The sequence below is a fragment of the Lactuca saligna genome, chromosome 8 (genome assembly GCF_052625555.1).
Source record: "Lactuca saligna cultivar CGN05327 chromosome 8, ASM5262555v1, whole genome shotgun sequence".
In the NCBI taxonomy this organism is placed as follows: Eukaryota; Viridiplantae; Streptophyta; class Magnoliopsida; order Asterales; family Asteraceae; genus Lactuca; species Lactuca saligna.
This window is the reverse complement of record NC_136424.1, coordinates 84477501-84503751: the sequence shown is the minus strand read 5'-3', so window position 1 is coordinate 84503751 and position 26251 is coordinate 84477501. Positions and strand designations below refer to the sequence as shown.

Below are 26251 nucleotides of genomic sequence, written 5' to 3'. Positions count from 1 at the left end.
TGAATGGTAGACTAGTGTGATTAAGTTACTAATAAATAGATATAGATATTTGACTTACCAGGGATGAACAGATGGATAGCAAGAGTTTAATATGCAGATGATGCAGACGTTTAATTTAATTTATTTATATTTATTATCTCATCATCTTACACATCTTATCTTATCTTAACTATCTTATTAATCATATTACATATTTCTTGAAATTTAAGAGGTATAATACCAAATGCTTTTTGTACAATACAACTACATCTTATCTTATCTTAACATCTTATATTATCTTAACTATCTTATTATTTATATTTATTATCTCATCATCTTACACATCTTATCTTATCTTAACTATCTTATTAATTATATTACACATTTTTTGAAATTTAAGAGGTACAATACCAAATGATTTTTGTACAATACAACTACATGAATCGTTTACGGAATTAATTCTTCGGGAATCAAACAATAATTTTTATTCCTAGACAATCACTCACTAAAACCCTAAATCAGTCGTCTTCATCGGGAAACCCTAAGTTGTCCGCTACGACGCTTCTCCTTCTTCCCAAACTACCATCGTACCAGCAGCATCTCTTCTATCTCTCTCCTTACTCTCTTCGGTCTCCGATATCCCCATGTTACCATGCCCCTTCGTTACACACCATTTACTGGAAACCCTGACCTTAAGTTACCTCCACCATCTCTTGTCCTCTTCTACTTTCTGTTACGACGACAAACCCTAACAATCTCCACAACCCTAACCGTCACCATCAGTGAAGAGGTGATAACAGAAGGTATTACGAAGAATGGAGTTGGTCTTTGATGAAAACGACGATGAAAGCCCTCACCTTTCTTCCTGAAGCCCAATTTTTCACTTCAAGCCTCCGTCAGTGTGTGTATATGTGTTTGATAAATGATAAACCCTAACATCGCTATCATCTTCAAACAACTCCCGATTTTGAATTGAAAATCATAACCAAGCGCAGGGGACCATTTGGAGTTGGAAATCCATGTCAGGTGGTGATCGTGAAATTAGCAATTTTCAAGAAAAAATTCGTTTTTGTAAGTCCTTTATACCTCTCTCTCCTTTTGCAATTTTCATTCTTATGAGTTGCTACCATGTTCTATGTGTTCGTTTTTATATAGCATTAGCGCACACCTGCAACAGAAAAGCATTCATTCTCTCCCCATGTCTTCTTCTTGATATTAAAACAAACCAGAAATCCCTCAAAATAAAATAAATTTCATTATTTTTGAATCTTGATGTGTATTTAAGTTAATTTGTTTTTGTTTTGTTGCAGACTGTTGGCTGTGGGTGTATGGATTTGCAGTTTCAGGTGGTTATGAGTGTATGTGCTGCAGCAGGTGATGGAAAATAATCAAAATATGGTGTTCAAGGCTTTCTCTATGGACTTTGGTATGATAACATTGGGTTCAAATTCAACCACATCTTTTGAACCATCCAAGAAGACACGTGGGGATGATGTGTCGGTGTCATGGTTGGTGGATGGATGCATAGCGGACCTCAGTAGTTGCAGAGACTATCATCGTCGGCATAGGATTTGTGAAGCTCATTCCAAGACACCAGTAATCGCCATATAGCTTTAGCATGGAGAAATAGATCCTTTTGTTTTGCTTTGGACTTTGTTTGGTCAATAGATGGTGAGTATGGTGTTAGAGAGAGCAAGATTTAAAAAAAAAAAACCTTTTTAGGTTTGTGCACTCCCTATACCTAATGATTTTGATCAATGACGAAATTGCCCCTCTTCTTGCATTTCTATTCATTTTTTTTTTTTTTTTTTTAAAATTCTTTTGGATGGTCTTATTAATCAGGAAAAGAAGAGTATACATTTTCAGCTGAGCGAATGTATGGAGGATCTTTGCTTGCAATGTGCTCAAATGATTTTATATGTTTGTATGATTGGTTTGAGTGCAGATTGATTCAACGGATTGATGTTAATGTAAAAGCAATAATTGTTACCCTTATCTTTATTCTGCTTATATTGTTCACATATCACCTTTTCTGTCACCACTTCTGCTTAAGTATATGAAACAATATTGTTTTTATATTTCTTTCTTCATTTTTAGAACCTATATTGGGATGAAGCGCAAATTTCTGGTTGTGCTTTGGTGGGAAACAAAGATTCACTATCAGACTCTAAGATATGCTTATTTTCTTTTATCCTTACTCTATAAAGGTTTTATAACAATATCAGTTTTGGTTTTACATGTCTTATAAGAGACTAATTCCCTCTGACTATATATTGTTACCATTTTTGTTTTTTTGGTGATTTTCCAGGAAACTTTGGGTTGATATGAAATTCTGTTATTAGGCACGTATAAGAAAATTACAAGCTTGGATATTTTTTTTCTTGTGGGTATGCAACCCCTCCCCTCTTTTTTATCTTTGGCTTTATATGAGAAATTATGTTATTTTTGTGGGTTTGGTTTGACTTGGATTTATCTATCCCCATCTAACATTAGGAAAACGAAACAAGATTATTTATTTAATTATTGATTTGACTTTGAGCTCATATATGTTAATATCATGTATGGATAAGTTCTGATGTGGACAAGAATAGCTATATCTTATGTCCCATAATCTATTTATATGGTGAGCTTTTCTTAAAGTTCTTGTATTTTGTTTCTTTCTATAGTAGTTAAGTCCTTCCAACTTTTTTTTACAGATAAAGCGGCGGATCATTTCTTTTCATGGACTTAGACATTGAGAGCCGTGAGATGTGAATTTGGTAGCAGTTTAACATGAATAGAAAGCATGTTCTTCAATTTACATTTTCTTTTAGCAACAAATGTGCTTATTGATTTAAATCAGGCTTTTTTTTATGATGTTTCATGTGTTAAAGACTGCAAAAAGAAATTTCACCACAACGGTTGCCCAAAGTCACCTAACAGAATCATAAAAAAAATGTCCAGAAAAGTTATCCTAAAATTAGCATTTTCTTGGAAAACTTTTTGTTGATATAATCTCCCAATTTTTGTTTATTATTGCATTGTATTTGAAAAGTCTGGTTGTTATTTTAAAGTATAATCTCCCAATTCTTCTTAGTTTATCTCTTCATTATTTATTACAGTTTTAATTGATTCCTTTTCTGATTTTCTGTAGGTGGGTTGGATAAAAGCATCATGTTGATCACCAAACCTACTTGCAAGTAGGTGCATATTCATTGTAGGTATTGACTATTAACATATATTCTTAATTGTATTTCGAAAATTGAAAGTTGGTTTATGTTATAAAGTTTCTTAACAATGACATGTATAGAAACCAACGTTATTTTTTTTTTTTGAAAAAATCCATTATTTTTCTTAAAAATAGTATCCAACTTCAATTTCCTAATTTATTTAACATCATACTTTAAAAGTTGGTTGCTAATTTAATGTTCTTATTGCAATTTGACAGATGGTTGCTTTTTTAATGTTTTATACACCATTACATGTATTGAAACCAACTGTAATTTCTAAAATATCCATAATTGCACTCTAAAATAAGTACCAACTTCTTTTTCTTTGTTTATTATAGAATCCTACTTTAAAAGTTGGTTGTTATTCTAAAGTACCAAGATGATATTCCTTAATCTATGTTAGTCAACATCTTTTATTATTTCAGGCATAGAACCTATGTGAACTTTTTAATAGAAAAAATCTGAATGGGGTTTGTATTATGTTGTTAATGCAGTGGAAATATGGAAAAAAAAAAAAAAAATCTTGTGCTTGCAGCCATGAAATGCATGCCTTATCTAGGAGGGCATGATCATTTAAAATTGTTTGTGTAGATGTATTAATATGTTATCTTTCTTTTGTTAAAAGATAAATGTATTAGTATGTTATCGATGTTTTCTTTTGGTTTAGTGTCTACTGGTTAAACTTTTGATTTTTGTTTGTCTAAACTTCAATTTTGCAAAATGTTATCAAATTCTGTAAAGTAAGTATAGTAATTATGCAATATGTTATTAATTTTTGCTAAATGTTTTTTTAATGTGATTAATTCGGTATCTTAAATATTTAACTTTATAATGGGCTTTAAGGGCATATTCATCTTATTCAAGTTCATCTTTGGTTTGCTGCATTGAACTTTTAGACAACGCATTTGAAAATGCTTTCGGTAACTTATGCATATGAATTATATAATATAGTTAGTGGATATTATCTTGAGAAATTCTGAATCTATAAATGATTTATGAATGGAACAAAGCTTTGAGAATGGTGGGAGAAGCATTAGAATTCCATTTAAAATAGGGTTAAATGCGTAAAAAATTGTTATAATGAAAATATGCATCGGTATGAATAAAAAATAAAAATTAAATTGTTATTATTTGCATTTAAACCTCTAAAAAACTTTTACTTCCATTTAAAACAATTTTAAATGCCAAAAAAATAATTGTATTAAAGGTAGACTGCTGTAATGAACAAATAAGAGTAAATGAATTCTTATTTTTGCATTAAACGTCTAAAAGACAATATACTTCCATTTAAATTAATCATTGTGCACTAAAAAGAAATTAGTTGCTGAAGCAAATTATTTTCCGCCCGCTGCTTTGCGCGTGTAAACGGCTAGTATATATAAAAGAGGGAGATGTACAAGAAAGGAATCAGAAGCTTCATAACTTGTTCAAATGCTCACTTGCAACAGTATTCATGAATCACAAACTTACACTCGAGACATTTAAAGATGAGATTGTATTGTAATCCGTTACCACATATACTACATAGGCCATCCAACACAATACATTAAGCAAAAGAAAGAGGGTGTGGGTGATGTTGAATCCTATGAATGCCTCCAAACTTTATTTTCACAAAAGAATGAATAGAACCTCCATAATTCCCGGTATAGGTATCTGTCTCACTCTGAAGTATTAACGGAGCACAAGCGGTATGTATAGATTGAGCACAATCATGACAATGATAGAAAGATGCATGAAGATTCAAATCCTCATCACAAATTTCACATAAGTATTCACCCTTATGGTTCTCAATCGGGAGGTAACTTAGGTGCATGGGATGCTTCTTGTCATACTTGTGTTTTATTGTCTCGGTTAATAACACTACTAGAAAACTGGGGTAATAGCTATGGCACAATCCATAGGTATTCAATAGGTAAAAGGCGATACCTACGGATTTGCTACGGAAAAAGGCCTGTAGCATAAACGCCCGTGGGAAATTTATACCTACGGATTTGCTATGGATTGGCTACGGATTAACTACAGCCTATTTCGTAGGTATAATAACTACATATTAGCTACGGAAACGAATTGCTACGGAATGCCTACGGATTGCCGGCGGTTGTGAAGTTTGATCAAAATTGACTTTTTTCCTACGGAATAGCTACGGAACAGTTTAACTATGGATTTCCTACGAATTAACGATAGATTTCAAGTTTGACAAAAACTGATTTTTTCCTACGGAATACCTACGGACCTATTAGTGACGGATATTCCGTTAGGGATCCGTCACAAAATTAGTAAAAAAACTAAAAAAATTCAGATTTTTCTGCTTAAAATGCATAAAAAAATAATACATTAAATTTATAAAAAAATTATTATTCAACCAAAAAATAAACATTACAATATACGTTTTTGGTTATAGCATTGTATTTTCCATTTACTCAATTTATTTCATAAAAATAACTTAAATACAAACCAATACAATTCATACAAATACAATATATTTGAATGTATTATCCTACGTTGTACAAGATATAGCTCCTAAACCCTTGGATGAAAGACCAGCAATAAAATCAAAATCCCAGATTTCAATACATTAGTTAATTACAAAATAAAGGAAATGTAAAAAACAAAAAATTATAGAGAATAACAACGTACTTTACTCCCGCTGCCAATTTGGGTAATGTATTTTATTTCCCATTAGAGCTACATACTTACGTATTTGACCAACAATTGAATTGCTTTCAGTAATTTATTTATAGAATCCTTACTATATTTCATTTAAAGATAGAAGTTACTAGTCAAAGTTGTTTTCAACCCTTTATAGCATCATACTTTAATTTCTTCATATTGCACTACAACAGATTTGGCATGCATTGCATTATTAAGACATTAAGATTACATGTTCACAAGTTGGAAGCAAATTGATTTCAAAACTAAAATCTTAAAAAGAGTATCTGAATGGAAACAAAAAGTAGGATGTTATACAAAAAAAACATCAAAACTACAATGTTAATTCATGCATTTAACCCTAAAAACAACTTTCCAACTTTCAAGAAAACTATGTTGCTATATGTAGAATTTCTTACCCAAGAAATGCACCCAAGTTGTTGAACTTATGGTTTTCTGCTTTGTGGTGTATACATAAGCCTGAAACACAACAAAATGGAATTAATAATGAAACAAAAAGACATTTGCATCGAACCTTCAATATTAACCATCACATTTTTAGTAATGTACATTCTCTTTATCAAGAGACTTTTATTAAGTATATGTGACATCCCCAAAATCTCAGCCAGAAAAGACCGATTTTCATTTATGCTTTTAAAATAATTTCAGAGTAAATCCTTTTGATTTGAAAGAGTTGCGGAATTTGTTCCCAAAAACAAAACATGATAAAACAATGTTTACCAAAGCATTTCATAAAAGAAATGTATTTTCATTATATAATCAAAACTCGGGGAGTCATGTTCCGATACAGACCAATAAGCATAAACGATAACATTACAAGTCATTCAACAAATATATACATATACAGACTTGTAAACAAAACAACTTGATGGTTCATCCATCTTACGCCCTTGAGCTACTTCCTGTAATACAAATAAAACTGAGTGGGTCAGGCTTGGGAGCCTGGTGAGCATATAGGGTTTTCAACCCACAATAAATAATTAAATTAATTATTATCAACCAACAATAACCCAATTACCCATTCCCCTTATTCTCACTTTATGTCCCTAAAATAACTAACACAAGGGACCTAGTCTAAGAATATTTTATCGGGGTGACAACACATGCTTCGGGGGTTCCTCAACAATATAAGTCAAGTAAGGCAACTATGAGGGGGATGGAAAACAGCGAATGAACACCCAAATTCATTAACACCTACAGGTTATGAGCCTGCTAGCGTTCCACTGGACTGTCTAGAAAAGTTCGTGGTCGTCATCTAAATTCCGCTAGATGACTGGATCGAAACAACATCGAGGCCTCTCATCTGTTTATTACACACCAACTATCTACCCATGTTTTACCCAACATATTAGTAGATAAAACATACATTTTTATACATATTCTTAAAACCTGTATAGCATGCTCAATCAATACATTTTCCACATAACAAATGAGGCACACACACATAATACGTATTTCATAGAGAAATAATCAAATCTATAAGATAGAAGAAAGTGAATATACATTCACACACATAACAACAAAATATACACATAACACGTATTTCGTATAAAATACTTCATAATTATGCGTTAGAAGAAAGTAACAACACATTCACACATATACACAACAATATACTTAATACACTCAAATCATACTTGTATTATTATCGTGTTTATGAAAGGTAGTATACACTCACTTGATCAGAAGATGATCGGCAACACTACGACTCATAGAAGTAGTAATCCTCAGCAGATATGGAAGATCTCTACAAAAATCGAACTTCTCGTGGGCAAAGCTTCGGCTCGGAAACCGCACTTCTTGGGATCTTCGGGATCTCGGGACTTGCTTCGGGACTCGGGAATATTACCGGGGCTTTGGGGTGTTTCTGGCACGCAAAACGATGCAAAACGGGAGAGACAAGGGAGAAAAATAGCAAATAAACTCGGCAGTCTCGCATCCTATTTATAGGAGGCTGATGCCTCGCAGTACGCGGGGCGTGCTGCTCCGAAATCGTAAGCGCATGCGTCATCCGAAGTCCTTGAGTGCGAGTGTCGACACTCTTCGCTGTATGCGGGGCGTTCTCCGGATGAGTCTGGTGACTCGCCTTCGGATAAGGCCGGATTTAATAATTAAATTTAATTATTAATTATTTAATAAACTTCGGAAATTCATATATTCTTCATACGAACTCCGTTTTCAACGTTCTTTATATCCACGCGAAGGTGAGACTACGCTCTACAACTTTCGTTTAGACTCTGTCGACTGATTTTGACTTTATTTTTATTATTTATTTTTAATAGGCCGGGACAGAAAATTTCGTTATAAATTCATAACTTCTTCGTTTGACGTCCGTTCTCGCCTAACTTTTTATCGCTTTGATACTAACAACGAGATCTTCAATTCTCATTTAGATCACTAAGGCTAAATATCGCTCTAACGTAAATTTCACTCTTTACGTCATTCAGCGGTGCCGGTTTTGTCGCGAAACTTTGACAGGTCAAAACTTCTTCGTTATAACTCGGATTTCGGCATTCTTTATATCTTCGGAAACCTTGTTTCAACTACTACAAAATTATCTAAAGATATCAAGTTTATTTTACACATAAATTTTGACGCTTATTTTTATTCTTAATTAATCAAACCACATAATTAAGCAATTAAGCACAAAACATATAATACTCAAATAATACACTTCTATTATTTCAAAACGGGTTACAAAGGTTAACCTAGACTATTTCATTGCTAACAATGGTAAACCCAGAAACACAGGCGTTACAATTCTCTCCACCTTAGAATGATTCCGTCCCCGGAATCACACCTCAACAAACAAATGCGGATAGCGACCCATCATGTCACTCTCCGTCTCCCAAGTGAGATTCGGCCCATTCGTGTGTTTCCATCGGACAAGCACTAACTCGACCATCTGGCGTCGCAACTTCTTAGTCTTTCGATCAACAATTGCCTCTGGTTCTTCAATCAACCTTTTGTTCTCATCGATTCTCAACTCCGAAAGTGGAATCATGTCGGGAACTTCCCCCGTGAACTTCCGCAAATAACACACATGAAAAGTGTTATGAATTCCATTCAGTTCTTCTGGTAGTTCGAGCTTGTAAGCTTGATTCCCAATCCTCTGAAGAACTTTAAACGGTCCAATAAATGTTGGACTTAATTTTCCCCTTTTACCAAATCTTATAAGTCCCTTCCACGGCGAGACTTTAAGCAAAACCAAATCCCCAACTTCAAAAGTCATCGGTCTTCGCTTTTTGTCAGCATAGCTCTTTTGACGATCCTGAGCCGCTAACATTCTTTCCCTAATTATTTTCAACTTTTCAGCAGTTTGATGAACCATCTTCGGTCCCATAAACTACTTTTCCCCAGCCTCAAGCCAACAAGACGGCGTACGACACTTTTGTCCATACAAAGCTTGGTAAGGTGCCATCTTAATGCTCGAGTGAAAACTATTATTATAGGAAAATTCTACCAATGGTAAATGTTCATCCCAATTACCTAGGAATTCCAAGGTACATGCTCTCAGCATATCTTCAAGTGTTTGTATCGTTCTTTCACTCTGACCATCAGTCTGCGGATGGTAAGCTGTACTTAAACATAACTTGGTACCCATTTCCTCTTGTAGACTTTTCCAAAACCTTGAGGTGAAACGACTATCACGATCGGATACAATTGTTAGCGGAACACTGTGAAGTCTCACAATTTCCTTCACATAAGAATTCACAACCTTTTCCATAGACCATTTCTCCCTGGCTGCTATGAAATGCGCACTCTTAGTGAATCGATCGACGACCCCCCAAATCATGTCGTGACCATTCTTTGTTCTGGGCAGTTTAGTGACAAAATCCATAGCAATGTCTTCCCACTTACCCATAGGCACATGTAAAGGTTCTAAACTCCCATACGGTTTCTAACGTTGTGTCTTGACTCTCGCACAAGTCATACACTCGGCCACATACCTTGCAACATCAAGCTTTATCGTCGGCCACCAGTAGTAGGGTTTCAGGTACCTATACATTTTAGTGCTACCGGGATGAATCGAGTACATGGTTTTGTGAGCTTCTTCCATCAGAAGATCTCTGATTCCTCCTGTCTTAGGTATCCAAATCCGATTTTGGAACACCTTCAGTCTGTGACTGTTTACACCGAACACCAACGTTTTGCCCAAACGTTCCTCCTTTCGGTCATTCTTCTCAGAAGCTTCCTCTTGAGCTTTCTTTATACTTTCCACAATGGTCGAGACAACTTCAATTTTCAATGCTCTTGGCCTTTTCCTCTCAACATTGACTTTTCGATTGAGAGCATCAGCAACAATATTAGCTTTACCGGGATGGTAAAGTATCTCACAGTCGTAGTCCTTGAGTAACTCTAGCCAGCGTCGTTGCCTCATATTTAACTCTTTCTGATTGAAGAGATATTGGAGACTCTTATGATCAGTGAAAAGTTTGCACTTCGTGCCATAGAGGTAATGCCTCCATATCTTCAGAGCGAAAACTACCGCTGCCAACTCCAAATCATGAGTCGGGTAGTTCTTTTCATGCTCCTTCAACTGTCGAGACGCATATGCTATCACCTTTTCTCTTTGGGTTACCAACACCAGACGCATCTCTATAAACAGCGAAGTTGTCACACCCCCAAACCTGAACGGCGGAAACGTTCGGGGGCGGATGACTTCATGTGGTAACGTAACAAATGAATACATAGTAAAGAAAGCAATACAACCATCATATATATAATTGAAAGTTTAAATTTGTCAAAAGTTACATGTTCAAATCCAATTACAATATGATGTCAAAATACGAGATTAAACTGGCGCCGCAGCATCCATTCATCAAAAGCATGATGATACCTGTAGTTACTGAATCCCTGGGACATACAAATAATTTTGAAAGAGTAGATCAACATTTAAGCTGGTGAGTTTCATAAGTATTTAATGACAATGTTTGTATGAAATGAAATATCTTGTTCTTGTTTGTTTGTGTTTAGAAAATCCTATATTATCTACTAGTATAAAAGTAGTCTTCCTTCCAGACCAAAGTTTATTTCCAAAAATGTATGTAAGTGTAAAAATAACCAATATGTTTGAAAACCTTGTAAATCAATGTATTTTTAATACCTCCTGTGAGTTTTATAACCATACTATTGACTCGGGATTCCTATACACAACGTTCTTCCGGCGTTGGAATGTTATGACGTTTGTCACCCCAAATGGTGGACTGTAGCTAACAGTCAGGGCGCGGGTTGTCAAGCCCGTATAGATCTATACACAAACACCATGCTCCCCCTCCAAGGGATTCTGGTATATAATATAGGACTTGAAATGTGTACTCGAACGTACGTGAAGTTAATGTCTCACAGAACCATAATATAAAAACAGATTTACGTGTTAAAATGTTCGTTTGTTATTGTATACGAAAGTGATTTCTCGAAAATCGTGTTTCTAGTATGTAAAAGTTAGCAATATCTTCATAAAACTATACCTATTATAGTTTTCTAAAAGTGTGCCTCGTTTGTTTTAGAATATCTAGAAAAGGAATCACTTGTTATAAAAGCATAGATTTTTGTAGAGCCTAAGATAGACACATTTACTTTAAATTTAGGAAAAATGTTTAGTTTATACATGCGTTACAACAATTTATAGTTTTAAAGATAGAATGCTATTGTAATATATTTTGTATACGGGAGTTCCCTATAAAGTTTATAAATCACATATGATTCTACTTAATAAAAGTGTATAATAATCTTTATATATATAACACCCGATAGTAGTCGTGTGTTTTACTTGTATTCCCCCCCCCCCCCCCCCCTTAGAAAGCATATAAAAGCGTTTAGAATATGTAAAAAGGGTTAGTTAAGGGGTATGAACTCACTTGAAAGTTTGAAGATAGCGAGATGGAAAAACCGGGCAGAGTTTCGTCTCGGGAAACGGATTTTTCTCGGGATTCTCGGGAATCTCGGGAGTAAAATCGACCTTCGGGACTTGCACAAAATGACCAGGGCTTCGGGGTAGTGCGGGCACGGAAATCGAGGCAATATCGTGAGAGAAATGAGAGAGATGGAGCAAATTTTCCGGAACCCTCGCACCTCTATTTATAGGAGGCTGAGAGGCCTCGTTACGCGGGGCGTACGTACGTACGCTGGGCGTATGCCTACGTCATGCGTGACCGAGTCCTCGACTGCCTCGGAGCTCGGATGGGATGGGTTAGTAGTTCGCACAGGCGCGACGTGGAAGATCCGAGGCCAAGGCCTTCGCGTACGCGGGGCGTACGGGGTTACGCGGCGCGTAACTCGGATGAGTGCACTGACTCCCCCTTTGGATAATACCGAATTTTGATTTAAATAAATATATAATTTATTTAGTAAACTTCAAAAATTCATATCTTCTTCATACGAACTCCGTTTTCGACGTTCTTTATATCCCCGCAAAGGTGAGACCATATTCTACAACTTTCGTTTAGATTCCGTCGGCAAATTCCGAAATTATTTTTATTATTTATTTATAAAATGTCGTGATTAAGAAATTTCTTTAAACAATTCATAACTTCTTTATCTGATGTCGGTTTTTGCCAGACTTTATACCGCTGAAATACCAATGTCGAGACCTTCGATTCTCGTTTAGGTCATTCCGGCCAAAAATCGCTCGATCTCCGATTCGAGTTTTTAGTTGTCTGTTGCTAAGCCGAATTTGGAAAAATCTTAACTTCAATATACGAAGCCGGGTTTTGGGCATTCTTTTTACGTACGATCCCGGTTTAATGATATAAAACATAGTAGGTAGTTAAATAGAAACTTTTTGACATTTTATTATCAATGTTAATTTTATTAACTCAAAAGTGGTTACAATACTTGACCTATTAGGCCATTACAAATAGTTGAAATATCGGGTTGTCACAGAAGTCTTCAACTCCATCGGGTAGAGAAAGTATCGGTGCCTCGCATAGCTTCTTCTTTAACTTCTCGAATGCTTCTTTATGCTTATCATTCCAAGCATAAGTAGCTCCTTTGTGGGTCAAAGCTGTCAATGGAGTAGCAATCGAAGAAAACCCTTGGATAAACCTTCGGTAATATCCGGCTAATCCTAAAAAGCTTCGGATCTCTGTGGGACTTTTCGTTTGTTCCCACTTCATTACAGCTTCAATCTTTGCTGGATTAACTATTATCCCTTCTTGGTTGACCACGTGACCCAAGAATTGGACTTCACGAATCCAAAAATCACATTTGGAGAACTTAGCATACAACTTCTCCTTCTTCAAGACTTCTAACACTTCTCGCAAGTGTCTGCCATGCTCCTCCTGGCTTTTCGAGTAAATCAGAATGTCGTCTATGAACACTATCACAAATTTATCAAGGAATGGATTACAAACTCTGTTCATTAAATCCATGAATGCTGCCGGAGCATTGGTTAGTCCAAACGACATAACCAAGAACTCGTAGTGTCCATATCTAGTTTTGAATGCAGTCTTCTCGATATCTTGCTCTCTTACTTTTAGCTGATGATATCCTGACCTTAGATCGATCTTCGAGAAATAGCTCGAACCTTGCAATTGATCAAACAGGTCATCAATCCTTGGTAACGGATATCTATTCTTTATTGTTGCCTTGTTCAGCTCTTTGTAATCAATGCACATTCTCATACTTCCATCTTTCTTCTTCACGAATAACACCGGAGCTCCCCAGGGTGATGAACTAGGTCTAATGAAACCTTTGTCCAACAACTCCTGAAGTTGCATCATCAGCTCCTTCATCTCCGTCGGTGCTAATCGATAAGGTGCTTTTGCAATTGGCATTGTTTCTGGTAACAAGTCAATTCTGAACTCCACTTGTCTATCAGGTGGTAATCCAGGAAGATCTTCTGGAAATACTTCCGGATAATCACACACCACTGGAATACTATGCATCACCTTCTTTTCCTTCTTCGCATCAATCACGAATGCTAAATATGATGTACATCCCCTGGTCAAACACTTTCTGGCTTTCATTAGGGAAATGATTCCAGAATTCACTCGGCGTTTGTCCCCATACACCATAAACGAATCTTTTCCAGGCGGGTTTACTTTAACTATCTTCTTCTTGCACAATATCTCGGCATCATTGGCACTAAGCCAATCCATTCCCAACACGATGTCGAAACCATTAAGTTCGATAGGCAATAATTCCTCGTGGAACTTATTCCAATTCAGATCGATTAAGATGTTTTTCATACGATGGCTAACAGGTACAAACTTGCCACTAGCAACTTCGACTAATAAATCATTATCTAGTCTATCAATAGGCAAGGCTAGTTTTCTACCAAATTCATGCGATATAAAGGAGTAGTTGGCTCCAGAATCAAATAAAATTTGGGCAGGCAATGTGTTGACGAGAAAGGTACCTAAAGCGACATCAGCTTCATCTTTAGCAGCTTCCAGTGTCATCTGGAATGCTCTCGCCTTTGGCTTTGGTTGAATGTTGGGCTTAGCTGCCTCCTTCTTCTTCGGACAGTCTTTCAAAATGTGTCCCTCTTCATTACAACCGAAACACATCCTTTTGTTGTTCGGACATTCATTGGCAAAATGTCCAACCTTCCCACACTTGTAGCAGGTTACATCCTCGCTACATTTCCCAAAGTGCTTTTTCTTACACTTTTCACACCACTTCGCTTCGTCTCCTTTTCCCCAACCAAACTTTTTCAAATCAGATTTCGAAAATTTGCTTTTCTTACCGGAACCAGATGTTCCCTCAAACTTTCTCTTCTCACCAACCTCAACCTTGTTGGTGGTTCTCCCCTTAATCATGTTCTCAACAGACTTGGCAGCCCAGATAGCTGCCTCTAGGGTATGTGCCTGACGTACTGGCACCTCGTACTCCCATGGGAGTCCCTTTGCATACCGATCCACCTTTGTCAGCTCGTCTGGAACGATACGCAAGGCAAACTCCATCTTATCGGTGAAGTTATTGGTGTATTCATCAAATGAAATGCTGCCTTTCGTCAATGTTAGAAACTTGTTCTCTAGTTCCAATAGATTTTGAGCCGAGCAGAACTTGCGCTTGAACTGCACCAAGAACTCTACCCATGTCAATTGCAGTGGCTCATTTGGGCTTAAAGTCTTCCCTAGAGTGTTCCACCAACGAACGACTCCACCTCAGAACTGACGCACTGTATAGATAGTCTGCAACTTGCCTCTGCAGCCACAAGTCATGAAGGCCAATTCCATTTATGAGATCCAATCCATAACTCCAATCGGATCCTCCTTTCCATTGAAGGTCGATGGTTTGCAAGTTAGAAAGTCCTTGTACTTGCATCCCATTCCATCATTCCGTCCATCATGGTTGTCTCGCCTAACTATCGGTGGGTTGGCTTGACCAACAGACCCACTGAAGTTTCCACCTTCCGAGTGCCCTTCATTTAATTCAGGCTCTTCCACACGAATTGACAGTTCTTCACGAATCTGTTGAAGCAACTATCTAATTTCATCCATATGACGATCCAACATTGTTTGAATCATCATTTGCACACCAGCCATGGTTATTGGCTCAGGTGCTGCTGCTACGACAGGTCTTTGTTCAATCACTGGTGGTTGATTCCTGTTTTCATCAACATTTCCAACTCCACTTCTTGTTCTCACCATTTTTGATCAACACACCGAATAAGGTGAAATTAGATCCTCATTCACAATAGATATTCAAATCATCATTATCACTTCGAAACGTTTATATGCTAGTTCTAATATCGTAGACGTACGCTTAGAATCCTACACACATAACGTTTCTAGATCCGGTCGGCAACAGACCATAGATCCGAACAAATAATATCATATATGGCAACATATAACATTTAGCACATAAAGCATTTTAGGCAACTTTCCTAAAATAAACTAGTGCTTGTGTATAAAATATAACAGACACACATCTCAAAATTTCACTTAGCATTCTAAGTTTAAGTCTAGAAATCCTACAAATTCCTAGTTCGCTTAAACTAATGCTTTGATACCAACTGTGACATCCCCAAAATCTCGGCCAGAAAAGACCGATTTTCATTTATGTTTTTAAAATAATTTCAGAGTAAATCCTTTTGATTTGAAAGAGTTGCGGAATTTGTTCCCAAAAACAAAACATGATAAAACAATGTTTACCAAAGCATTTCATAAAAGAAATGTATTTTCATTATATAATCAAAACTCGGGGAGTCATGTTCCGATACAAACCAATAAGCATAAGCGATAACATTACAAGTCATTCAACAAATATATACATATACAGACTTGTAAACAAAACAACTTGATGGTTCATCCATCTTACGCCCTTGCGCTACTTCCTGTAATACAAATAAAACTGAGTGGGTCAGGCTTGGGAGCCTGGTGAGCATATAGGGTTTTCAACCCACAATAAATAATTAAATTAATTATTATCAACCAACAATAACCCAATTACCCATTCCCCTTATTCTCACTTTATGTCCCTAAAATAACTAACACAAGGGACCTAGTCTAAGAATATTTTATCGGGGTGACAACACATGCTTCGGGGGTTCCTCAACAATATAAGTCAAGTAAGGCAACTATGAGGGGGATGGAAAACAGCGAATGAACACCCAAGTTCATTAACACCTACAGGTTATGAGCCTGCTAGCGTTCCACTGGACTGTCTAGAAAAGTCCGTGGTCGTCATCTAAATTCCGCTAGATGACTGGATTAAAACAACATCGAGACCTCTCATCTGTTTATTACACACCAACTATCTACCCATGTTCTACCCAACATATTAGTAGATAAAACATACATTTTTATACATATTCTCAAAACCTGTATAGCATGCTCAATCAATACATTTTCCACATAACAGATGAGGCACACACACATAATACGTATTTCATAGAGAAATAATCAAATCTATAAGATAGAAGAAAGTGAATATACATTCACACACATAACAACAAAATATACACATAACACGTATTTCGTATTAAATACTTCATAATTATGCGTTAGAAGAAAGTAACAACACATTCACACATATAAACAACAATATACTTAATACACTCAAATCGTACTTGTATTATTATCGTGTTTATGAAAGGTAGTATACACTCATTTGATCAGAAGATGATCGGACAGCACTACGACTCGTAGAAGTAGTAATCCTCAGCAGATATGGAAGATCTCTACAAAAATCGAACTTCTCGCGGGCAGAGCTTCGGCTCGGAAACCGCACTTCTCGGGATCTTCGGGATCTCGGGACTTGCTTCGGGACTCGGGAATATTACCGGGGCTTCGGGGTATTTCTAGCACGCAAAACGATGCAAAACGGGAGAGAGAAGGAAGAAAAATAGCAAAGAAACTCGGCAGCCTCGCATCCTATTTATAGGAGGCTGATGCTCGCAGTACGCGGGGCGTACTACTCCGAAATCGTAAGCGCATGCGTCATCCGAAGTCCTCGAGTGTGAGTTTCGACACTCTTCGCTGTACGCGGGGCGTACTCCGGATGAGTCCGGTGACTTGCCTTCGGATAAGGCCGGATTTAATAATTAAATTTAATTATTAATTATTTAATAAACTTCGGAAATTCATATCTTCTTCATACGAAGTCCGTTTTCGACGTTCTTTATATCCATGCGAAGGTGAGACTACGCTCTACAACTTTCGTTTAGACTCCGTTGGCTAATTTTGGCTTTATTTTTATTATTTGTTTTTAATAGGCAGGGACAGAAAATTTCGTTATAAATTCATAACTTCTTCGTTTGACGTCCGTTCTCTCGTAACTTTTTATCGCTTTGATACTAACAACGAGATCTTCGATTCTTGTTTAGATCACTAAGGCTAAATATCGCTCTAACGTAAATTTCACTTTTTACGTCATTCAGCGGTGCCGGTTCTGTCGCGAAACTTTGACAGGTCATAACTTCCTCGTTATAACTCGGATTTCGGCATTCTTTATATATTCGGAAACCTTGTTTCAACTACTACAACATTATCTAAAGATATCAAGTTTATTTTACACTTAAATTTTGATGCTTATTTATATTCTTAATTAATCAAACCACATAATTAAGCAATTAAGCACAAAACACATTATACTCAAATAATACACTTCTATTATTTCAAAACGGGTTACAAAGGTTAACCTAGACTATTTCATTGCTAACAATGGCAAGCCCAGAAACACAGGCGTTACAGTATATTACTCCAATTCTCATATAATGAAATGACTATACTCATCTAGTCATTCTAACAATCTTTCACTTGACATTTGTGATTATTCCCAAATTTGACTACTCTTGTATTTTCCAAGCTTTTTTAATCTCGCAAGTTTTCCTTTTTTCCAATCATATGACGAGAGCAACCATTATCAATATACCATTTCACATCGTATTGCTCGTCACACATCACCTGCATTTATTAAAGAAATTTAGGAACCTAAGACTTATTCGGTCCATCATTAGTAGAATGAAACAAATTCTTTGAATTTGAAAACCATGTTTTCACTTTGTTTGTGACAGAATCCATTATATCAACATCATCAGATCTAGATATTGAAATATAGTCGTTCAATTGTTTTGGATTTCCATTGATTGTAATCTCATACTTCACAACATTCGTAGCTTTGATAACTGGTGTCCATTTTTGAACCAGAATTTGCGAATTATGAGATGGCGAACTAGCAGTGGAAGAGCTATTTGCGAACTTGTCAAATGCATTTTTTATTTGTTGTTCTGAAAACTTCCCACTTTGATATTGTCTTCCTTTCCCTTCAAGCCAACGATTGATCGTACTTACATCAGATTTTCCTTTTGTATACGAAACTTTGGTCGGTTGTGAGACTGAAGGATTTGGAAAATTTGTTTGTTTTGGTGAAAATTTCACTTTTGCTTGATTTGAATTTTTCAAAGGTGATGAAGTATTCATGAATTTGCCAACATTTTGAAACTTTTGATTATTCACAAATTTTTGCGAAGTCTCAAATTTTTAATTGTTGTCATATTTGCGAACAAAAGGAAGTTTGTCAACAGAATTTATTGGTTTGTGAAAACTTGTATCTGTTTGTTTATTTTTGCTTTGAAATTTTGATGATATTGTTTTTGAAACTTGTTCTTTTTAAACTTTTGTTTTATCATTAGACACAACTTGCCAAAAAATTGCTTTTCTTGCTTTTCGTTTTGAAACATTATTTTCTGTTGAATAATTTCCAACTATCAATTTAAATTCATGAGAATTTAATTTCACTTCAGCGTTTGACTTTTCAACTTTTTCAAAAACTTTGTTTGCATTTTCACCTTTAACCACCCATTTTTGTGATGATTTTTTCTCTTGGAAAACATAAGAATTTTTTGTTAAATTGTTTTCTTTTGTATTTTGATTTGAAAAGAACCTGCTGTTGAAGACTTTTGATTATCATTTTCAACCATTTCGATGAATTCAGGTTTAATTTTCTCAACATTTCCAGTTGTGACAAAAACTTGATTTGGAAAAATGATGTTATATGTACATTTAAAATTTGGATAGACCACAGTGTTAGTTTCCAAATAATGTGCACCTTTTTCATTTAGAATTTTGTCAAATTCTTTTGTATTATCAAACACATGATTCACAACAACTCTCGGAGGTGTCTCAGGTGAATCCTTCACACCTTCTTTGTTTTCATCATTTTCATCAGTCTTCCAGCTTTCAACCTCCACATTATCAAAATTACAATGTTGCGAAGTAGAAAGTTTATCAGTTTCATCCTTAACTATCGAATCAACTATTATTTCTTTACCTTTGATCTTAGATGTGATATTAATGATTGACAATTTAGAACAATCAACCTCTTCTTCTTCTTCTTCAGTTTCACTTATCTCACTCACATTATCTGAATTGTCATTGACATCAACATAATTGAGTTGAGAATCAAGAGTTGAAGTTTTAGTTTTCTTTAAGATTTTCACTTGTTCACTCTTTGTCAAACTTTCATTGACAATGTCAACCAACTCATCAGCATTCAAGAATTCATTAATTTTGACAATACCATATGCATATCTATCATCATGTATTTTGTCAAATTGAGCAATTGCGCTTTTGCAATCATAAGAAACAACATCAACTTTTTCACGTTCATATTCAAGAAAAGGTAAAAGTTTCCTATGTTGTTCTTTGCTAATATCAGAAGAATGATGTAAAGCAGTTAATTTTTCATACAATCGTTTAACAGAATTACAGTAAATGTTCCTTTGTGCTAGCAATAACCTAACATCATTTGTAAGATTATCCCTATCACAATTTACATTTTTGATCTGCATTTCAAGTTTTTCTACTCCGCTCCTTTTTATTTCTAATTCTCTTCGTGTCTCACCTAGTTGCATATTTAAATTTTGAGCTTCAATACTAGCAGACACAATAACAGAATCAAAATAAGCCACAGTATAATCAAATGAAGTGAGTTCAGCATCATAAGCAGATGAAGGAATATTAAAAGATTCAAGTATAAGACGTACCTTGGTGGTCATGAGTGATTTGTCCGTGGATTTGGATACGAAGCACCTCCCTGCAATTTCCTCTTCGCAATCTTCAAAACTTGCGAACATAGCTCCATGTGTAGGATGCCTCATTCCTTCGTCATCAGATCCTGAAGACCAGATCTGATACGTTCCACTCTCTTCATCATCAGATTCACCCTTCGCAACTAGAGACACTCCTTTTGTCTTAGCACGTAACTTTTCAATCTTTTCAGAATAGTATGCTTCATCTTTAACTTTTTCCTTCTTCTCTTCTTTCTTTCGCAACATGCAATCGGCTGTGAAGTGATTCACACCATTGCAATAGTGACAACAAATTCCCGAGTCACCTTTCAGCTTCTTCACTTCTTTCGCATCTTTTTGTTTTTCATCAGCTTTCTCCATTTTCTTCCTCTCCTTTCCCCTAGTTTTTGTGACTCCACTCTTCGCATCACTAGCCTTTCCTTTTGGATTAAAGGGCTATTTGAAAAATTTCTTAACTCTATTATTTGAGTAGAATGCCACAGCTTCATCATCAGAGTTCATAAAAAATCCTTCATTATCTGAGTCATCTTTTTCATTAACATCAACTTCTGATACCTTTGAAACAAGAGCCAAAGGACCTCCAATACTTTGTTTTGACTCTTCATACATTTCTGAAACTTCACATTCATGTGTTTTCAGTTGATTGTAGAGATCATTCAGACTTGTTGTATCAAAACTCTGTTGGTTCTTGGTCATCATGCTCACACTTCGCCATTCCTTGCGAAGGCCCATGATGGAAGTTAAGTTGAACTCCATGAGTGACCTGGTGATCCCATACCTGTTGCAACGATAGACAAGTTCATTTAGACGATCATAGTAACCTTCAAGAGTTTCAGTCTCCTTTTGTCTGAATTCTTTCAGTTCAACAAGACATTGTTTTACAGAATTGATCTTCGTCTTGTCGCTACCTTGATATTTCTCCTTCAAAGTGATCCAGATTTCCTTAGCTGTTTTACAACTACGTGTAACGCCCGTAGATCCGGGCTAGTCAATTTAGAGATAATAAGGGTCGAAAATGACTTTTCAACAAAAGGTTATTTATAATAAATAATCTTAACTAAGTTATAGTATATGTTACAAGGATTACGTACATATAAAGAACGCCGAAATCCGAGTTATAATGAAGAAGTTATGACCAGTCGAAGTTTCGTGATAGAACTGCCACGATGCTGAATGACGTAAAAAGTGAATTTACGTTAGAGCGATATTTAGTGTTAGTAATCTAAACGAAAGTTGTATAGTTCGTTAAACCATGAGCGTGCATAAAAAGAACGTCCAAATCTGACTTCGTATGAGGAAGTTATGATTTTTCTAAGTTTCGACTTAGCGGTATGTAGCCCGAATACTCGATTTGAGATCGAGCAGTTTTTAGCCGAAACAATCTAAATGAGAATCGAAGATCCCGTCATTATTAGTGCAACGGTAAAAAGACAGACGAAAACAGACGTCAGATGAAGAAATTATGATTTTATAACGAAGTTTTCCTGTCCCGGCCTACTAAAAATAATATAATAAAAATAAAATCAAAATTAGCCGATGGAGTCTAAATGAAAGTTGTAGAGCATAGTCTCACCTTCGTGTGGATATAAAGAACGTCGAAAACGGAGCTCGTATGCGAAAGTTATGAATTTTTGAAGATTGTGGCACACATACCAAAGCTTATCCAAAGCGTACGCCCAGTGTAACCAAAATTACGCCCAACGTACTGATTATGCCCAGCGTACTCCAAAATTATGCCCAGCGTAATCCCAGACCCAGCAACCTATAAATAGAACCCGAGATCAACCATTTCCCTTGCTAATTTTCTTCCTTTCTCTCTAAGTTTTGCATCGTTTTGCGTGTCAATCATATCCCGAAGCCCCGGTATCATTCCCGAGCCCCGAAGCAAGATCCGAATCCCCGAGGATCCCGAAGAGCGTTATTCCCGAGCCGAAGCTCTGCCCGCGAGAAGCCCGTTTTTATGAAGATCTTCCAGATCTACCGAAGAATACTACTTCTACAAGTCGTAGTGCTGTCCGAGCATCATCTAATCAAGTGAGTGTATAGTCCCTTTCATAAACACGGTAATAATACAAGTATTGTTCGAATATATTTAGTATATTGTTGTTTATATGTGTGAGTGTGTGGTAACTTTCTTCTACCACATAAATATGGAGTATTTGCTATGAAATACGTGCTATGTGTTTATATGTTGTTGATTTACTTGAGATGGTGGTTGAATGATTGTTTTATACAGGTTTTTAAATGATCTAAACTGTATATGTATGTTATATCTACAAATATGTTGGGTAGAACGTGGATAGATGAATTAGTTGGTGTGTGATGACGGATGAGTTTGAGGATGAGACGAAAGACAAACCTTGGTAGCTATGGATTTAGTACCATATAGACAAACCTTGGTAGCTATTGATTTAGTACCATATAGACAAACCTTGGTAGCTATGGATTTAGTACCGTATGGACAAACCTTGGTAGCTATGGATTTAGTACCATATAGACAAACCTTGGTAGATATGGATTTATTACCGTATAGACAAACCTTGGTAGCTATGGATTTAGTACCCGATGAATGAATCATAGCGGCTATGGAATTAGTGCTTTACGAAGGAACCTTGGCATCTATTGTCTTAGTGCCTAATAAAGAATCCTGGTAGCTATTGTCTTAGTGCCTAATACGAAGTAAACGAATAGATAAGTCTTAGGGTAAACCCTTAAGAGTAAGGAAGATAATGGGGATGAGAAATTGAGTTGATCGTTTGATGATTAAATATAATAATTATATTATTGTGGGTTGAAAACCCTATACGCTCACCAGGCTCCCAAGCCTGACCCACTCAGTTTTCTTTGCATTACAGGTAATGGCACAAGGGTATAAGTTGGTGGACTTGACGAGAGATTTTGGATTATAGATCAGTAGTTATAAATAACTATTGTAAGGTCTATTTTATATTGTTTATGCTTTTGGTCTGTATCGGAACATGACACCCCGAGGTTTTATTATTCAATGAAAATACATTTTCTTTAATAAATACGTTTGATAAATTCTTATCATAGTTTGTTTTGGGAACAAATTCCGTAAATATTTTCTTTAAACGATTACTCTGATTTTAAAAACAAAGCATAAACAAATCGGTCTTTTCTGGCCGTGAAATTGGGGATGTCACACTACGGATGTAATTGTAAACCACAGGAGGTAAAGCACCTCTTAATTCCCTCATGCATCTTTTTTCATTCTTCTTCAGACGGTTTTGTTGTTCAATTACTTCAGCAGTTGTAGTAGATACTCTGATTTCCTGAACATTAGCAGGAACTTGAACTGTTCCATTGATACAGTTCCAAAGTTCTTCATCTATTCCATTCAGGTAATCCTCCATTCTATCTGCCCATTGATCATAATATTCAGGGATTAACATAAGAATTTTGGTTGAAGATCCAAGTAAATGAGAGAAGGAAGTCATTGTTTTCATATTAAAGTTCGCCATTGACGAACACGAAAATTTCATAAAGCTTGAAAAATTCGATGAATTTGAAAATTGTTTAACTGAAATGATCACAAATTGCTAATCGATCACTCGAATAAACAATTCAAAAACAGAATTGATTCAAATCTGAAGATCAAGAGTGATTTTCAAAACCAGAATGCGCGGATTTTCAAGATAGTAAAGACCTCCAAATTCTTTACCAGTCTTCATAGTCTTTTTGGAGAGAGAATCCTGAACATAACAATTATTCTCATCAAAAGTAACTTTACATTTTTTTTCTTTACACAGCTTATGAACAGATAAGAGATTCACATGAAAATCAGGAACAACAAATACATCAGTTAAACATATCGAATCTGAAAGATTCATGTTTCCAATTTTGTCAATTTTGGCAGTGGATCCATTAGGATGATCCACTTTTAAATTCAACTTGGAAACATCAACCATATCAAACAGTTGTGATTCAGAGGCAGTCATGTGTTGACTAGCTCCTAAATCAACAACCCAACAATTATTTTTAAAAGAAACATTATTACACCTCATACCTGCCAAATTGGCATTTCCAGTAACATCTTCTGATGATTGTTTCTCATTAAGAAGAGCCAAAACATTAGAAAAATGTTCACTTGTCAAAAAAATGTTGCTCAGACTTATCAGAATGTGTTACTAAAGAATTAAAAACCTCACTTCCATGTGAACTAACATGAGAAGCAGTTCCAGATGAAGATCCATTATTAGGATCAGACTTAGATTTGAAATATTTAGGATACCCAATAAGTTTATAACATTTTTCAATTGTGTGTCCCTTTATACCACAATTTTTACAAATCAAATTCTGATTTTTACCTTTAAATTTCCTGTTATCATTAATTTTTCCAGCAAAAGCTGAAGAATTACTACTTTTGTTGGACAAAACAGAAGTAGACCCATTCTTTTGATTAGACTCTTCTCTAGACACAACAGAAAAGGCAGTTTTAACATCAGGTAAAGGTTCCATTAGCAGAATATGACTCTTAACCTGATTAAAGGACTCATCTAAACCACTTAAAAATTGCATAAGCTTCATGAGCTTAGAATGACTTTTAAACTGAACAGCAGCATCACAAACACATTCAGTACACTTAGTTAGACTATCAAATTCCTTCCAAAGACCATCAAGTTTGTTAAAGTAATCAGAAACAGATAAACCATTTTGAGAAAGAGAATTGATTTGTTGATGGACATTAAAAACAACAGACCCATCAACCTTGTAATAAGTATCACATAGATCATTCCAAATATCCAAAGCAAACTCAGAGTATACATGCCCAATATAGATATTTTCAGACAAGGAGTTAAGAATCCAAGAACAAACAATAGCATTTACCCTATCCCATTTAAGAGATCTAACATGATCCTTTTTATCCTGAACTTCAGTACCTTCAATGAAACCTTTTTTATTCCTAGCTTTTAAAGCTCTAATCATAGAGCTTTTCCACACTCTGGAATTCTCAGTTCCTAGTAGTTTAAAACTAATAATAGTACTACTAGCATAATCAGAAGGATGAAGAAACAAAGGATCATCAAAATCAACTGTTTCAGATTTACCTGAAGTGGATCCTTCAGGTGTTTCACCAGTCATGACTATCAATAGATAGAGACAAGAAAAATCACGAATCCAAACCTAACCTTAGAAGTTTACAAGCAGTTTATGTAAATCAGTCCAGATTCATAACCATATAAGATTAGAGCAGGATGAGATACAGACGTAAAAAACCTAAGATTAGCATATAGATGATATATCTAAACAAACAAGAAATAAGGAACAACAATGTGCGAAAACTTACAGTGATCCACAATAAGAAATGCAAAGCAAGCAGCAAGGTTGTTTCGATAGATCAATAGATCTACCACTGACCACCACAAGGCATTCAAATGCCAGACACCAACTCTGTTAATGTAACCCTGTTTGCACAATCTTGACGTTGACCGTCAGGAAACCGTATGTGTTGAGATTAACTCAATTTAATCAACTCATACGAGATCTGAACGTTTACTCTCAAGATTGCGACAAGATGACACCATAATCGATGGAGAGACGACCACTAGATCTGAATAAGATCTAGAATAACCTTTACGATCTTAAAGACAGACTAATGGACAAACCCTAAACTAAACTACACACAAACAGAAGCGAATCAGAGCCAAATCGAGACACACCCTCAAATCTGAAACCCTAATCAGAAACCCTAACACGGAACAACAAAAAACGCTGAACTAGGCTCTGATACCATCTTAAGAAAACTAAAACCATGAACACACAAAAAATCACAACATTAACGATTCTTATTCAAGTAAGAACCAGTTGGTTTTCAATTACTTACACAAGAAAACTCACTACAATCACACCCACCGTCAAATATATGTTCTAGTCTATATTCTACACACTA

General features: G+C 35.7%; 1 protein-coding gene and 1 long non-coding RNA gene across 11 annotated transcripts; one reads left to right on the top strand and one right to left on the bottom strand.

Annotated features, from left to right (window-relative positions):
• The first annotated feature begins 383 nt into the window (after window positions 1-383).
• On the top strand, window positions 384-3971 carry LOC145011080 (uncharacterized). Of its 10 annotated transcripts, none has more exons than XR_013664016.1 (7): window positions 384-1050; window positions 1290-1650; window positions 1822-2186; window positions 2288-2366; window positions 2676-2762; window positions 3113-3179; window positions 3683-3971. It is a non-coding gene; the product is annotated as an uncharacterized LOC145011080 (long non-coding RNA). The 10 variants fall into 10 exon arrangements; XR_013664014.1 differs by having other exon boundaries at window positions 1290-1701; XR_013664010.1 differs by having other exon boundaries at window positions 1290-1949; window positions 2077-2186.
• Window positions 3972-23942: 19971 nt separating this feature from the next.
• On the bottom strand, window positions 23943-25443 carry LOC145009829 (uncharacterized). Its single transcript, XM_078968458.1, has 3 exons — window positions 24505-25443; window positions 24368-24410; window positions 23943-24313 (listed from the first exon to the last, which is right to left on the bottom strand). The coding sequence occupies exons 1-3, from the start codon at window positions 25441-25443 to the stop codon at window positions 23943-23945; spliced, it is 1353 nt and encodes a 450-aa protein (XP_078824584.1).
• Between the last annotated feature and the right edge of the window lie 808 nt (window positions 25444-26251).

Coding starts and splice junctions, on each gene's coding strand:
- LOC145009829 (XM_078968458.1), bottom strand. CDS start 25,443: ATGACTGGTGAAACACCTGAAGGATCCACTTCAGGTAAATCTGAAACA. Junction 24,411..24,504: donor TTAGTTCACATGGAAGTGAG/GTTTTTAATTCT, acceptor CTTCTTAATGAG/AAACAATCATCAGAAGATGT. Junction 24,314..24,367: donor TGGAAATGCCAATTTGGCAG/GTATGAGGTGTA, acceptor TTGTTGATTTAG/GAGCTAGTCAACACATGACT.